The following is a 15521-nucleotide window of genomic DNA, read 5'->3' on the forward strand; positions in this document are numbered from 1 at the left end:
TTAACAGCCTTGTCCAACAACACACCCTGGTATAGTATGTGGACATCAATTCCATACTGGACTGATTTCAAATAAATATAAATGGAGTCCAAACAAGCACAGATGTGCATTCATGGGGGAACATACTGTAGTATAGCTTTAAAGTCATCTCAGATAGCCAGTGCCAGTGTAGAGGAATGTTTTGGCCTGTCATTGTTTTAAGGACGTGATTGGGTAGGTCAGGGATTGGCTGAAGTCTGCTAACCTGTTACAGTGGGGTGCAGACTGCTGTATCCCAGTGGTGCTAAGGTCTACAGTAGTGCTAGTGTCTGCCCTGTGGCAGTGTGGGGATCATGTGTGGTGCTAGTGTATGCCCTGTGGCAGTGTGGGGATCATGTGAGGTGCTAGTGTATGCCCTGTGGCAGTGTGGGGATCATGTGAGGTGCTAGTGTATGCCCTGTGGCAGTGTGGGGATCATGTGTGGTGCTAGTGTATGCCCTGTGGCAGTGTGGGGATCATGTGTGGTGCTAGTGTATGCCCTGTGGCAGTGTGGGGATCATGTGAGGTGCTAGTGTGTGCCGTGCCCAGTGTTGAGCTGAAGGGCTGGCACTCATGCTGTCTTTGTTGTGGCTTGCCGTTCTCCAGCAGCAGATGCAGGTCGATCCGCACAAGCTGGACTTTGGGTTCAAGCCGGAGTTCCTGACTCGTCCCCCAGGACCCAGCCTCTTTGGCGCGATCCATCACCCCCACGACTTGGCACGTCCCGCAACACTCTTTTCAGCAGCAGGTGAGCATGATACATGAATATATGAGTATCTGTGTGTGTGTGTGTGTGTGTGTGTGTGTGTGTGTGTGTGTGTGTGTGTGTGTGTGTGTCACCTTTATCCCCAATGTCCATATTCTGACTAAGCTTTTTTGGCAGTACAAATGTTCAGATCGCCAACACACACAGGACAAAAGGAGATTAGATTGTTAATTTACACCAAAACAGAACAACTAGTCCCCAGCTAGCAGGCAAGATGGTTATATTGCTTTGCTTTTCTTTTCTTTTCTTTTCTTTTCTTCTCTCTCTCTCTCTCTCTCTATCACTCTCTCTCTCTCTCTCTCTCTCTCTCTCTCTCTCTCTCTCTCTCTCAGGTGCTACACACCCCTCGGCCACACCTTTTGGGCACCCACCTCATCACCCTGGCAACTTCCTCACACAGGCGCCCCACCTAGGTACGCCCCGTAAGTCAGCCTGCGTGCCCTCCGTCACCCTCCACACACACACACACACACACACACACACACACACACACACACACACACCTCACACAACAGCTTGTCAGCCCAGTAGCACACACATCTCACTGATGCTGTGAGAACACACTCTTCACCAGGGACTGGACACACAGCTTACGTGGCTTCATTGTTTGTTTTCAGTATGTCCACGTTCAAGTTGTCCAAACATTGCACAATGTTTGTGTTTGTTTATTTATTGTGTTTGTTTATTGATTTGTTTGTGTTTATTTATTGTGTGTGTATGTGTATTCCTCCACAGAGTCGTTCAGTCGGCCGCCTGCGTTCGGAGGTCTGGGGGCTCTCAGCACAGCTGCCTTTGGAGGCCTGGGCAACCCTGCGCTCAGTGAGTAGCCTCTACTGACTCTCTACTGACCTCTCCGCTCCACCCATAAGAGCATGTGTGTAGGGTTCAAACCAAACACAGCCAGTGGTGTTTTGTCCATTGAAGTTAAAGGAGTAGTCGTTATGAGATGTTCCTCTAACATCCTCCTCTACGTCCTCATGTTCCTCTAAATGTTAGTGCAGCATGTCTGCTCAGAAACACACAGTCCTTTTTGGTAAATGGGAGATGAAATCTCATCAACCGTTGATCAGGGTTGAGTAAGTGCAACAATTGGTTGTCACCTTTATCCCCAGTGTCCATATTCTGACTAAGCTTTATTGGCAGTACAAATGTTCTGATCGCCAACACACACAAGACAAAAGGAGATTGTTCATTTACACCAAAACAGAACAACTACTGTAGTCCCCAGCTACCAGGCAAGATGGTTATTATTGTGGTTGTATTGTATAGTAAGTGCCCCTGTAATGTAGTAAATCTGCTCCCGTGTGTGCCTGATGCTGCTCCCTATACGGTTGGAAACTGACCGCTGTTGTTGTGTCCCTTCTTCCCGCAGCGCCTAACTCCATGTTCGGCCACAAGGAGGCGCCCAACGGCCAGCAGCCCTTCGGCGGCAGCCACGAGCCCTGGAACCGGCTCCACCGCACGCCCCCCTCCTTCCCCACGCCGCCGCCCTGGATCAAGCCCGCCGAGTCGGAGCGCAGCGCCTCGGCCAGCTCGCACGAGCGCGAGAGGGAGCGCGACCGGGAGCCGGACAAACGCGACTCGTCCGCTAACAAAGACGACAAGGACAGGTGAGTGACCTCTAACCCTTACAGTAATTTCTCGCATATGAGCCGCATTGTGTATAAGTCGCAGGGCAGTGTTTTATGCAAGTTAAAATAGATTAATAATAAATTATTAATAATAATTAATAATAATTAATAATAAATTAATACCATATTAACTGCGCCCATGTGTAAGCCTCGTAGCTGAAGAAGTTTATAATAATTCAAATCATGATACATGCTAAATGAATACTTGTATACAAATACATATGTCATTAATGGGCTTGCTATTTTCAGAGCTCAGTGTCTCCCCATCAGAAGTCCCACATTGCTCAGTAAGAGCGTGGTCACTGGTCGTGAGTGCTTGACATGGTGCCATGCCTAACGCTGTTGTGTGTGTTGTGTTTGCCAGGGACAGTGTGGAGAAGCGCCACTCCAGCCACAGCTCGCCCATCCCCGTCAACCCCCTCAGCCTGCTGGGACACAACCGGCCGCCCGAGCCCCCGCGCAACCACCTGCCGCCCTCCGAGCCCCGTGACAAGGACAAGGACAAGCCCAAGGAGAGGGAGCGGGAGAGAGAGAGAGAGCGGGAGAGGGAGCGGGAGCGCGAGCACACCGACTCCTGGAAGGACAACGGCGTGGACGAGCACAAGCTCAAGGACGGCCACCACCACCACCACCACCACCACCACGGCGGCGACAAGGACGCGCCGGTCATCCACGACGGACGCGCGTCCGAGGAGAAGGCGCTCGGCCGGGGGACCACGTCGCCCTACACGCGTCCCGGCGCGGGCCTCGGAGGAGGAGGAGGAGGCGGCGTGGCGCTGGGCGGTCTGGAGCGGGTCAACGGCGGCCTGAGCCGCGAGGCGCTGGACAAGAAGGCGGAGGCGCTGTACGGCGAGAAGAAGAGCCACGAGGTCAAGGTGAAGGAGGAGCGCAAGGAGGAGGCGGACGGCCCCGCCGAGAGGCCCTCCTCACACCCCCACCCGCACGCCCACCCCCACCCCCACCCACACCCCCCTCAACCACACACGCAGCCACCGCCACCTCCGCCCTCAGGCAACCCCGGGCTGCCCTCGCTCCACCCGGCCGCCTCCATGGCCATGCCCATGGGCCTAGCCAGCGTGCACCCCATGAACGCCATCAGCGGGCTGGACAGGACGCGCATGGTGGGGCCCTTCATGGGCATCAGCCCCATCCCGGGGGCCGAGCGCTTCCCCTACCCGGCCTTCCACTGGGACCCCATGCGGGACCCGTACCGGCGCCTGGAGCTGCACCAGAGGGACCCGCTGGCGCGCGACCTGCTGCTGCGCAACGAGGCCCTGCACCGCTTCGCCGGGCCGCGGCTCTACGAGGCCGAGCGCTCGTACCGGGAGCGCGAGCCGCACGACTTCAACCGGGAGACGCACGCGGCGCACGCGCACGCGGCAGCGCTGGAGCAGCGGCGGGACCACGAGCGGCAGCTGGAGGAGCGGGAGCGGCTGCACGCCCTGCGCGAGGACTACGAGCACGCGGCCGCCGTCGCCGCCGCCACCGCCGCCCGCCTCCACCCGCCGCACGTGCACCACCTGGACGGGCCTCACCCGCACCCGCACCTGGCGCACCACGGCCTCATGGCGCCCGGCCTGCCCGCCATGCACTACCCGCGCCTCAGCCCAGCGGCGGCGGCGGCGGCAGCGGCAGCGGCGGCGGCTCATCAGAACGGCCTCCTGAACAAGAACCCCCCCACGGCCTCGCTCAGCGCCCCCCCGCCACTCATCCCCTCGCTGGGCGCGCGGCCCGCCTCCCCCCGACGGACTACCCCCCTGGGCACGGACCTCAGAGACAGACCGCCCTCACACACACACAAGGACATCGAGGCGCGATGAAACTGACCATCCCTCACACACACACACACACACGCACACACACTCAGACACACACACATGTGCCCAAGATCTGTGCCTGACAGACTATATAATACAGAACTCAAAAGCAAGCACTTAACCCTGGGCAGTGGAGACTGTATCATACCTGTGTATACTAAATCCCAGGACCAGGGCTCACGCAAATGACCTTTGGTCCTGTTTGTTTGTTTGTTTGTTTTTTTTCTGTTTTGTAAAAATAAAAAAAAATCAAATACAAATAGCGGACAATTAACTGAACAAATGAAATTTTGCATACATTTTATCCTATTTGCTCCTGCTTTTTGTGTGGACTGGACTGACTCTGGCATTTGTACAGAAAACTTGCTCTGAAGCGATGAGAAGTGTGCGGGCCAAAGGACCCCCCCCCCATCCCAAGAGCGCTGTCTTTGGAATGTACAGCTACTTCACTACATTACTGACAAGGTCAAGACTGTAGATAATGTGTATAGTCGGTGTGCTAACTCCTTATGGCTAAAATCAAGGTGCAAAAATATGCAAAAAGGGTGTTACGAAAGCTTTACTTTGAACAAATGTACATAAAGGACATGAAGCTTGAAGTGCAGCGTGTGCAGTTGTCTTTCCACATTGGTTTTCTTGCTCAGTGACGGCTAGCAGTGGCTCCTTGGCAAGGTTCAGCGTACAGTACATCTCCCCCGAGACCTAACCCTCAGTCCAGCGCCCTTCAACTATGCAACATGTGGGATTTCTCTTGCTCTCACTGTCCACCTCTGAATCTCACAACCCTGACACCTCTCTCTCTCTCTCTCTCTCTAACTTCTTACTTCCTTCCCTATCTCCTTCTCTTCTTCCTCTCAGTCCCTCTCTTTCTTCACCTCCACTCTCTCTCTCTCTCTCTCTCACAAACATCTAACGGACACCCCAGTCATGCACTCTCTCCACAACCATGCCATCCCATGTAGATTGGAAAGATGGAAACGAACGTACCCGGTATGCACAGAGGAGAAAACAAATCATGTTTTTCCAAATTGTTTTGTGGTGACAATCCTTATGATTATGTTTGGTAGAAGTATATTTAGATCTCTATTTTTTGATGTATCTCCCAACCATCGAGGTCACTGAGTACAGGCTAGAATGTTTCCTTTGAGCGACGTCTTCTGTTGTGGAGAGAATGCATACTCAACATCACAAACACCTTCCTTTGGCTCAAGGAGTGGAATGTAGGTGTCTGGCAAATTGAAAATGAGTTTCCGTTGGTTTAACAGTGTATTTAAAAAGTGCTATCCTAAGCTGTTGTATCTACAAAACTAAAAAGACAAAAAAGCTAGAAGTCTAAACTGTGGGCAAGTTGGTTTTTAAATGGGCAAAGATCTATTTTAGTAGTCCACCGAAGGCTTAGTTGTGCGCTTCAAACTCCGTGAGATTCAGATGTTGTGCAGTGTTTTTTTTAATCAAACATTAAAAATGTTGACAGGAGCAGTAGTGATTAGTCAATGCGTATTGCAAAGAGATTGTTAACAGAAACTTTTTTTGCTGTTTATCATGTACGTAAAAAAATGAAGTCCTTTCTAGATCATGTACAAAAGGGAAAAAGTGAAGCGACTGAATCTTCAGCATGCTCCTCATTTAAACTTGTGTTATGTAAATTGTGCCATGTTATTAAAAAATGTGAGCTAAACTGGTCTTGCTGGTTTCATTTATATCGTCTAGATATCACAGAAATTGTGTAAATGAATCCACACTCTTTCCATCATTATACTCATCATGGTTTATGCCATTGTGGAATATAGAACATAGCAGCGAAGAGGTAGCCTGGCACGCCCCCCCAGCGACTTGCTGTTGTTGGTCTGGTCAACTGCTAATCGGGAAGGATTTCTGAATTCCCGAAATCTGCGGAACTGCCCCCTTTGGTCGAGAACCAATCAACTTTGAGCAGCTCCAACGGCTCTGGGTAGAGGCGTGTTCAAGGCAGAGGAAAGAGTGTTGTTATTGGTTTAAACTCGGCAAACCGCTTTCTGACATAGACCAGTAGCAAATCGAGACACTTAAAGGAGGCGGGTCAACCAGCGCTTGGAGAAACCGTGTTAGCGCAGGCTCTTGGTCAGACTAAAGTCTTGCAGAGCCTTTCAAGTCGATGGCAATCAGGCTAGCGAAGAGGTCCAAGTGCCCTTAGTAGCTTCTCATGATCCCCTCAGAGTTGAAATGGGTCACTCTTTCTGTTCTAAAATGGCCATCTTTTCAGTGTAGTGACTCTCACATGTAGGCCTACCAATCACATAGAGATTATAGAACAATAGAGTGATACACAGAGCAGCAACTCTCTGATAACTGCTCTACTCAGAGGAGGATGAGACATGAATTAAATAATATGATTGTGGTGGCATACACTCTCTCTCTCTCTCTCTGTGTGTGTGTGTGTGTGTGTGTGTGTCTGTTCTCCACTTACTGATACTGCTTCAGACAAGAAGAATGATCAAGCAATCAGTCCTTCAGGAATCACACCTGTGATAATGATGTGGTAAACGAACAGTAGGCTGTTTTTAAATAAATTGTTATTTAATTTATTCAGAAAATGTTTTTCTGAATAAATTGTAGGCCTATCTGTTTTCTCGAACAAAATGTTACTACAGCAAAAAGCTAATAGAACTCAGAGCATATATGGAGTGACAGTGTGTTACAAACATCAAAGATGTAGGCCTACTGTATACGCTGTTCTAGACATGTTCTAAAGTTACATCTTTGGACAAACTGGACAGATATCATGAGACTAAATGAGTCTGTTTTCTCTTCCACTAATCAGAACATGTTTTCTGAACAGAGTGAACAATATCATGTTATCACAGTGTGATTAGAATAATAATTACACAGAGGCCTAATGTGTAATAGCCTATGTAATAACTGCTATCATGTCACAGAACTAGGACAAAGCATGAGAAAGCTGTCAAGTAAAATTGTGTCCTTCAATTATTTGGACTCTTCCAAACGATTAGCCTACTACTTGGAGTCCTTTAAGGAACACTGTAGGCTAACCCACGTCCAGTGAATTATGCTAAGCATATGGTGTCAAATTGGTACGCACAGAGAACAGAAGGGTATGTTCTCATGTAAGCTCTAGGGTAGATGGCAAATAAGCTAAGTTCACAAAAGGTTGGTGTTTTCTTTTCAGATTCTTCGATCGTTAAAGAGTAAGATGTGACTTCAGTTTTATTGATATGCATATTTCGTGTTAAATAATAGACGTTATGATTTGAAAATAATGGGCAAAATAATCGGTATTGTCTATGGCCCCGCTGCGATTATTTGCCGGCAGATGTCGCCAAAGGAGTGCTGTAGCCTGTGTGTCTCTTTAGCCCAACTATGAGTTAGTTACAGTGATTATCTTGAGCTGTACATTTCGAGATTGAATATGAAATCTTTACAAAATAATAATAATAATAATAATAATAATAATAATAATAATAATAATAATAATAATGATAGTCAAAACGTTCCTATTAGTACTTTGTGTTCCAACTTAAAGTAAGCACAGCAGAATTATTTGTTCAAGAAACGTCTGCTCAATGAACACAAGATGGCAGCAACTATATGATTTAGACTTGTAGGTTCTGTGCGGACTCGAAAAACAAAATATTGTCTGGAACGAAAACGGGGGGAATGAAATGGAATTTGAAATGTAGCCAGATGGATTTTGCTCATTTGAATTAAGTGGGCTACAGGCTATTTGATGCTCAATCTAAACTATATATAGGCTAATGCTACATGTGAAACGTTTCGTAATTGTGTTTAACCAATGAAAATGTCCTTGAACACTTTTTCAAAAGTGCAATGTAACCTAGATAAAAGATGACAAATATAATATTTTTACATTAGCTTCAAGAGGGCACAGAGAACAAAAAAGAATCCCTCAGGAACAGAAAATGGTCTTTTCTGACAACAAGCAAACTGGTAGGTCCTGTCTGTCTCGCTAGTGTGTGTGTGTGTGTGTGTGTGTGTGTGTGTGTGTGATTTGACATGAAATAGTGTGCAATGTGAAAGGGAAAGAAAACCTTGCTTTTCAGCTGTACAGAACATTACAGTACATTACTGTATTGTACCTGCAATGTCAATTAAATGCTTGTCATTTGCAGAGGACACATCAATATACAGCACCCTTCACAATTATTGGCCATACGAAAATTTGCCAATCGGTCAATTAGTTTAATCTCACACTGGAAAATTACCAAATGTAACTGAAGCATTTTTTTCCATTTGTATTTCATTTCTTTGAATTAATCAGTGTCTCTGACATTTCAAGCAGTAATCCATGACTTCCTGATTCACTGAAGTATAAAAATAAGGTGACAGAGGTCAAACGCCCCTAGTCATTCTTCAACATGAGAAAGACATGAAGGGGAAGCACAATTCAAATAAGGAGCAAATGAGTGAGTTCAGTTACACCTGCCATATTTAATGCCTGCATGGGGCATTAAATTCATTTACCTACACTGAAGAGAAAAACTAAACACAAACAAGAAAGTCAATGTATGAAATAATTAATTTCTAAATAAAGAGACACCCTCCTGATAGAGAATACGATTGCCGACCTTGACACACCCTGGTGCACAGGCCGGTATTTGTCCCGGAACATGCAACAAAGTAGTCTTGGCTATGAGCAGGTCTAATGACCAAGCAGGCACAATCACACAGCAGAAACTGTAGAAGACACACACTCACAGCACAGCACAGCACAATACAATACAATACAATCCAATACAATACAACAGAATGCACACAGTCATCCACAGTTCCCACAACCATGTGCTGTCTGGCACAGTGGCCCTGTCCTGATGCCATCTCAGGCCTTTTGAGAGCTGTCCAATCAGCCCAACTGGCAATCAAGGAGGAGGCGGGACCTGCACACATAAGGCAGTGTACAGACACACACACACACACACACACACACACACACACACACACACACACACACACACACACACACACACACACACACATACACACACACACACACACAAACAATCAAGATTATGAAAAGGGTCACCAACTCCAACCAGGTGCAACCTTCCTGCAAATATATTAAAAAGGCAGGATAGGGAAAAAACGTTTCCTGTTATTTAATCACAAAATAATCTGTTGCTCTAAATAAGTAAATACTACGTAATACGTTAGGTGGATCTCCAGTAGAAGAATGTATACTGAAGAGAAGCCCATCCTGAGCCATGTTTGGTTGTGGGGCTGTGTCCCCCCCAGTGGCCCTCATCAGGGTGTGTGCTGTCATGATATCTTAACATTTCAAACTCCAGCTGTTTCTGTCCAGACACTAAAAGTGGGTCATCATTGAATCTTTCAACAGGTTAATGATTCAAAACATCACGTCACAAAAAATATTTACTGAACCAAAATCAAGATTCTTCCAGTGGAGATGGGCTCCTACTGCCCCCTCATCCAACTGAGGTGTCCCTTGGTCAACAGATGATAAGAGGCTATGGAGAGAGATAAAATCAACTATTATAATTAGTAAGTCTGACAACATCAAAATCTCCATTTTAGCTCCCTTAAAAACATGAACTTGTGATACTTACTGCAGTCCTCTTTGCTGAACTCTCCATGCATCACCATGTCCATCAGTGTGCAGTGGAGATGGGCTCCTACCGCCCCCCGCGTCCAGCTGAGGTGTCCCTGTAAAGAGAGATGAAATGATTGGAGTTAGTGAGTCTGACAACATTAAAGGTGAACTTTTTTTCTAGCTTCATTTGCCTTAAGCTTCGGAGTCATTGGAATGGTTATTTGACTTATTTCGGGTTGAATGACGGCTGTTTCGCTTCCACCTACGCCTCTGAGCGGAAAAATCACGCATGCGAGTTTTGTGCCACCATCCTAACAGAAAGTCTCCAGCCTTGTGATCATGCTCATGAAAAGGCAGACTGACCAATTCAGGGGTTTTGAAAAATATAGTAAGTAAGTAAGTAAGTAAGGTTTATTTATAGAGCACATTTAACCACAGCTCACACTGTCCAAAGTGCTGTACAAAGTGCATAACTAACAAATAAAACAATATAAGTAAATACATATACAGAACAGTGATTTAGGCTAAGATGACATCAACAGACAACACTTAATTACAGACATAACAGGGTAGACAATTAATGCACAGGGAAGGCCAATGTAAAAAGGTGTGTTTTAAGCCTGGATTTGAAGAGGGCATTTCTGATGTCACACTAAAGCTGTAGGGAAAGCTCTGCAGAGAAATCTGCAAGCATAAAACGAATGAAAACGAAAAGCGACAGCAAAACCGGTGATCGCTATAGGCTATGGTATGTCTTGAATGAAGAGATCCTGAGACATTCCACCCAGATTAAAGGGTGGGGAGACTGACGCAGGACTGTATGAATACATTTAAGTTTATTTCCTTGCGAACCATTTACCACAACAACTAATGGCTAACATTGTTTAAAAGCTGAGAAAATCTCTCATGTGATGTGATCCATGTGCGTTAGCCGAGGCTTTGCGAGCTATCTTGTGACAACATTTAGCCTATGCTATTCCAGTGTGAGAATTCCTCCTGACATTAATGTGAGAGAACCAGAGAGAGATTAATTGATTATCTTTTTTTATTTATCTTAAGGCCATTTGATTTTTTTAGGATATTCTGTTATCTGAAAATATGATACTTACTGCTGACCTCTTTGCTGGATTCTTGATCAGGCTCAATATGTCTCTGGTTATTGCTATAACCAGAGACAGAGAGGATCTTTGCTGTTAGGCAAATGTTATTATGATGCTTGTGGAGGTTGCTGCATACAGTAGTCTATTAATAAAACACACATTAAAGCACTCCTCCTACTCACTTAAGTGAAAAGGCAATTGGCAAAATAAGCATCATATCATTGTATTAAAACATTGCACTTTGGAACCAAACCGATCAATTTCCACATCCTCTGCTCTGTTTCTGTTTTTTCTGTCATGAGAAACCTCAGTCTCCAGTCTGACATTGCATTGCATTCGCTTCTCCTCATCAAGTCTCGGTACCATCTGAGCTGAAAAGCAGATTATGTGGAAATACTCATGATGTCTCTCTCGGCATTTATAATCACAGCCAAACCCAACACCCTCACACTCTATAGCCCTGGTCCAACATGGTGATCATGCCTATCTATTGTTCTAAGCCTCCCTACCGGCTTTAATCTATCTCCTAGTAAATAGGCTGATGACTTTCATATACAAAAGCTGCTGTATAAACCCCTATTGTCTATCTGATATCATTACACTATCTATCTGCCTCAGAAATGTCACAGTATTTGTTCACCATACACACAATAACCCAGACTGGAACATTTGGATAAACAAGGAAGTTCACTCTCTTATGCATCAGTTATATTTGTTGGTGACAGAATATTTTTGGTCAGGAATATGTGCATTATTCATGTCAACAACCTCTATTAAATGTCAAGGTAGATCTCCTCTCCAGCTACAGAGTGAGTGTGTGGGGCCGGACCTGTGTGAATCCCATCCTCTCCCGGGGGGAATAAAGCGCCACTATCTCCTGTGAGGCGCTTGGCCCCCGCGGTTCTATCGATTTTTATGCTCGCTAATACGGGGGGCCATTAAACCTGGAGCCAGTGCGTCTTGCACGAGAGTGGAGTGCTCTCTCGCACAGGCTGGAATCACAAGCACGAGAAGGCTTGCTCGCTGACGAGAGAGGGTGGTCTGGTCTGTGTTCCCTCTCAGGCCCTCGCATGACAGACTTTATTTTTACTGTCTGATGGAGTGAGCAGATAAAGGAACGTTGCTGCTGCTGTTACAGAAGCTCTGCAGCAACGCTACCATTGCTAGAACTTACACACTCCATATCAAGCCCAGAAGAAGCTTCCCCAAATAAACAATGCAGTTCAACTCAGGTGTATACTGCTGTGCTGTGAGCACCTAAGAACCCTTTTAGTGTGACCGGGAGATTCTCCAGATGTCCAACCGTACCAATCTCACTCCTTCGCCCCACCCGTCTCTTTTACTGTGTGGCAGACCCCTGCCCCCTCTCACACACACGCACACACACACACACACACACACACACACACACACACACACACACACACACACAGGCATTGGGGCCAACCACATGGCCAGAACTCAGAGCCAATTACCAGCGGCTTCATCGGCGGCCTGACCCTGCCTGTCCCCGGGAGCCATTATCCCGGCATAAAAACAATCTACGGCCCCCTTCTGCGGAGGATGGCCAAATTATCCGACACATCAACCCTGGCCCCGGAGCCCCCCGGCTCGGAGCCCCGCAGGTGACGGGTAGGTCCCGGGGGGGCGATCTGTGTCTCCTGCTGGACACGGATGCTTGTGTGAGAGGTATGGAGACAGGCCACTCTAATTGCCTGCCTGGAAATAGCTCTGGGGCGCGATTCTGTCATCTCCGATGGGGGCTCCGCCGAGCGATCGACAGATAAAGAACGAGAGGTCGGTAGACGGCGAGCACGAGAGAGGGAGGGAGAGAGAGAAAGAGAGAGAGAGAGAGAGAGAGAGAGAGAGAGAGAGAGAGAACTGGACTAAATAAGTTGTGTGACCTCTGCTCTCCCACGGGAGATGCTTGATGATGGTCTGTTGCACACACACACACACACACACACACACACACACACACACACACACACACTAGATACATCAGCACCATCCTCCATGGTAATAAAGGAGATGACCCCAATAAGACAGGGAGAAAGACTAAAGACCAAAAGAAGAGGAGGGGGAGAGAGAGGACTGAGGGAGAGGAAAAGCTCATCATGGCCAACACTCAACTGGTATTTCTAATTTCCTCCACCACCACTCCCCTCCACAGTGCACTGACCACCTCTAATGGAATCCAGAGGAGGCCGAGATGAATCAAGCTCAAAAGTAGTGAGCAAACCTTTGTAAACACGCAACAACCCCCCACCCCATACACACACACACACACACACACACACACACACACACACACACACACACACACACACACACCTTCAATAGCCTCCTGCTTGGCAGGAGCTCCGCTTTATTTTCCAATCTGACATCAGACGATGTAGATTAGGAGCAGACTCCACTGGCAGGCAGTTGATCAGAGGCAGTGGCTCACTTGTCTGTGCCCATGCTGGGATGGAGGCAGAGGGAAGGGGAGGGGGAGAGATATTAAACCCCCTCACCTGCTGAGCACGTGTCTGTCTGTGCCTCTCTGTCTACCTGACCTCCCCTGTCCTCTTATTTACAGGCACACACTCTCAGACACATTTACAGACATACACCCACACACACACATGCACACACACAGACACACACACGCACACATACTCACAAACACACACACACACAGAGCGAGGGAGCGAAAGTGAGACAGACACCTTCGCAGCAAACCTCCCCTCCATCCCTCCCTGAAAGAAATATGGCCGAGGCACATTTATAAGGAGAAGGATTTCACCTCACGCACGCGCCAAAGTCATTCTGGCAGATGCGCTAAGTGCTGCTGCCTTAACGGCACCTTGCATAATGCTATTTAATGGATTCCCTCTTTTCTCCAGCCAGTGTGTGCGGACGAAATGTACCTGTCGGTGTGAAAAATTCACTGGTTCTCACAAATGTAGAACCATAAGCCGTGGGTAAGACACAAAATACATATTTCAGATGACTACATCCCCACCTTCCCCAAGGGACTGTTTTAAAAATAGCTGGTGGCTTGTGATAGCACGGCTGCGGTGTAAATGAGCACCAAAGGAGGTCAGAGGTCACTCGAGTCTCCTCCAATTGACAGGCTCCTGAAGCCGTAGGCTGTGTAACAGCCCAGTTCTACCGGCGAAGGCTGGGCCCTGACCCAGATAGGGAGGCAGCCAGAGAAGTGCAGCGCTTCAAATATGGACAAAGAAATGGATGTTTTCTCACAAGGGCAGACACAAATCCCCTCCTACTCTTCTTTGCTTTACGGAAGGAATGCGGAGGTGTGGAGAGGCACGGGAGGAGGAGAGAAGAGACAGACGGCGCCCTAATCTGAAGCATGGGGAGCATCTGGGGGGTGGGGGTGGGGGACGGGGGGAGGGAGAGGGGTCTCAGCCCTCTCATGAGAACCTCCACATTCCCCAAAACAGCCCTCAGCTCCCTCTTCTTCCCACTGGAAGAACTAGTATGATCAGAGTAGTGCTTTTAGTGCATCCTCTTTGTCAGCAGTGGAGCATATTACGGGCGTACAAGATAAATCGTTTCCCTCACCGAGCCTGCTCAAACTGTGTACAACCTGATAAGGTTGCCAAGGAAACCCTCGTCGACAGCCAATGAGCAGTTGCCCCCCGCACCGTCCTCCCCATCCTCCCCATCCTCCCCATCAAGCCCCACTGGCTCTCTCCAGCATTTGAGCAAACAATTAATGCCTTCAAGTAGGGAGATGGAAAGGGGAGGGGCTGCTGGGTTGACCGTACGGTGTGCAAATCCCCAGGTGCTTAAAAAAGGAAGAAAGAAAAAAAGCCAGGGCATGTTCTTCCCCCTTGCTCCGATGGTCTGGGAACAAAAGGTGGAATTAGTCGGAAGAGGTGGTTCCTTTAAGGCAGATTAATACCCTGTGTAAATTCAAATTCAAGAACGAGAAAGGAAAGAGGAGCGCAAGCGAAGCGAGACTGAGAGTGAGAGGTGGGGCTAGAAAAGGGCTTTTGTTTTTTTTTGAAGGCCCATAAGGAAAATGACAGGCGGATACCATTACATTCCCTTTGCATCAGCAATTTACGGCCCACACTAATGCCTTTTTGATGGCTGTTTTGAGGGCACAGTGTGCGCGATCGCTCAATTAACACGTCCACTTTGTAATGTGATCATTTACGCCGAAATTCGCATAATGGCAGTGTTATGGTTTCGGAAAGCTACACAAACAGCATCTAATGAGAAAGAACTGTTCCGAAGGGTCGTTAGCGGCCGTGGCTGCTCTCAACAAGCCATCGATCAGGAGAGCCTACTCCGGGGTGCTATCCATTATTGACACTCAATTATGGCTATGGGCATCTGTTTCATTGCGGCCTAATCCATTAGTCTATTTACAGGCCACCAGTCAACTGCTCAGATACAAAATGGCAATTTGCCATTGATCAGACCCCGAGGGCTCAAGTACACAATGGTCAGCAATGATGAACAGAGTGCCACTCTGGTGAGACGCAGAGCCTAGGCCATTAAATATTCAGAAGAACAGCTACAGTGCTAGGGAGTGGAGTCCATGACCAGCTCTGTTGATCATTCAAAATGATTGCCATAGGCATGCATTAACTGGCTTCATGTAAAAAA

At 47.6% G+C, this 15521-nt stretch overlaps 1 protein-coding gene across 4 annotated transcripts in view; it reads left to right on the forward strand.

The window, feature by feature from the left end:
- Positions 1-5904, forward strand: part of auts2a (activator of transcription and developmental regulator AUTS2 a) — a 43334-nt gene extending 37430 nt beyond the window's left edge. For 2 of the 4 annotated variants that reach the window (XM_062537216.1, XM_062537218.1), the window contains exons 10-14: positions 625-766; positions 1117-1206; positions 1520-1603; positions 2157-2394; positions 2780-5904. In XM_062537216.1, coding sequence (XP_062393200.1) covers positions 625-766; positions 1117-1206; positions 1520-1603; positions 2157-2394; positions 2780-4235 — 2010 coding nt within the window. In that variant the 3' untranslated portion in view covers positions 4236-5904. The remainder of the gene's footprint in view (positions 1-624; positions 767-1116; positions 1207-1519; positions 1604-2156; positions 2395-2779) is intronic. The other 2 variants (XM_062537217.1, XM_062537219.1) reach the window with 2 other exon arrangements.
- Positions 5905-15521: the final 9617 nt, after the last annotated feature.

The sequence above is a fragment of the Sardina pilchardus genome, chromosome 5 (genome assembly GCF_963854185.1).
Source record: "Sardina pilchardus chromosome 5, fSarPil1.1, whole genome shotgun sequence".
NCBI lineage: Eukaryota > Metazoa > Chordata > Actinopteri > Clupeiformes > Clupeidae > Sardina > Sardina pilchardus.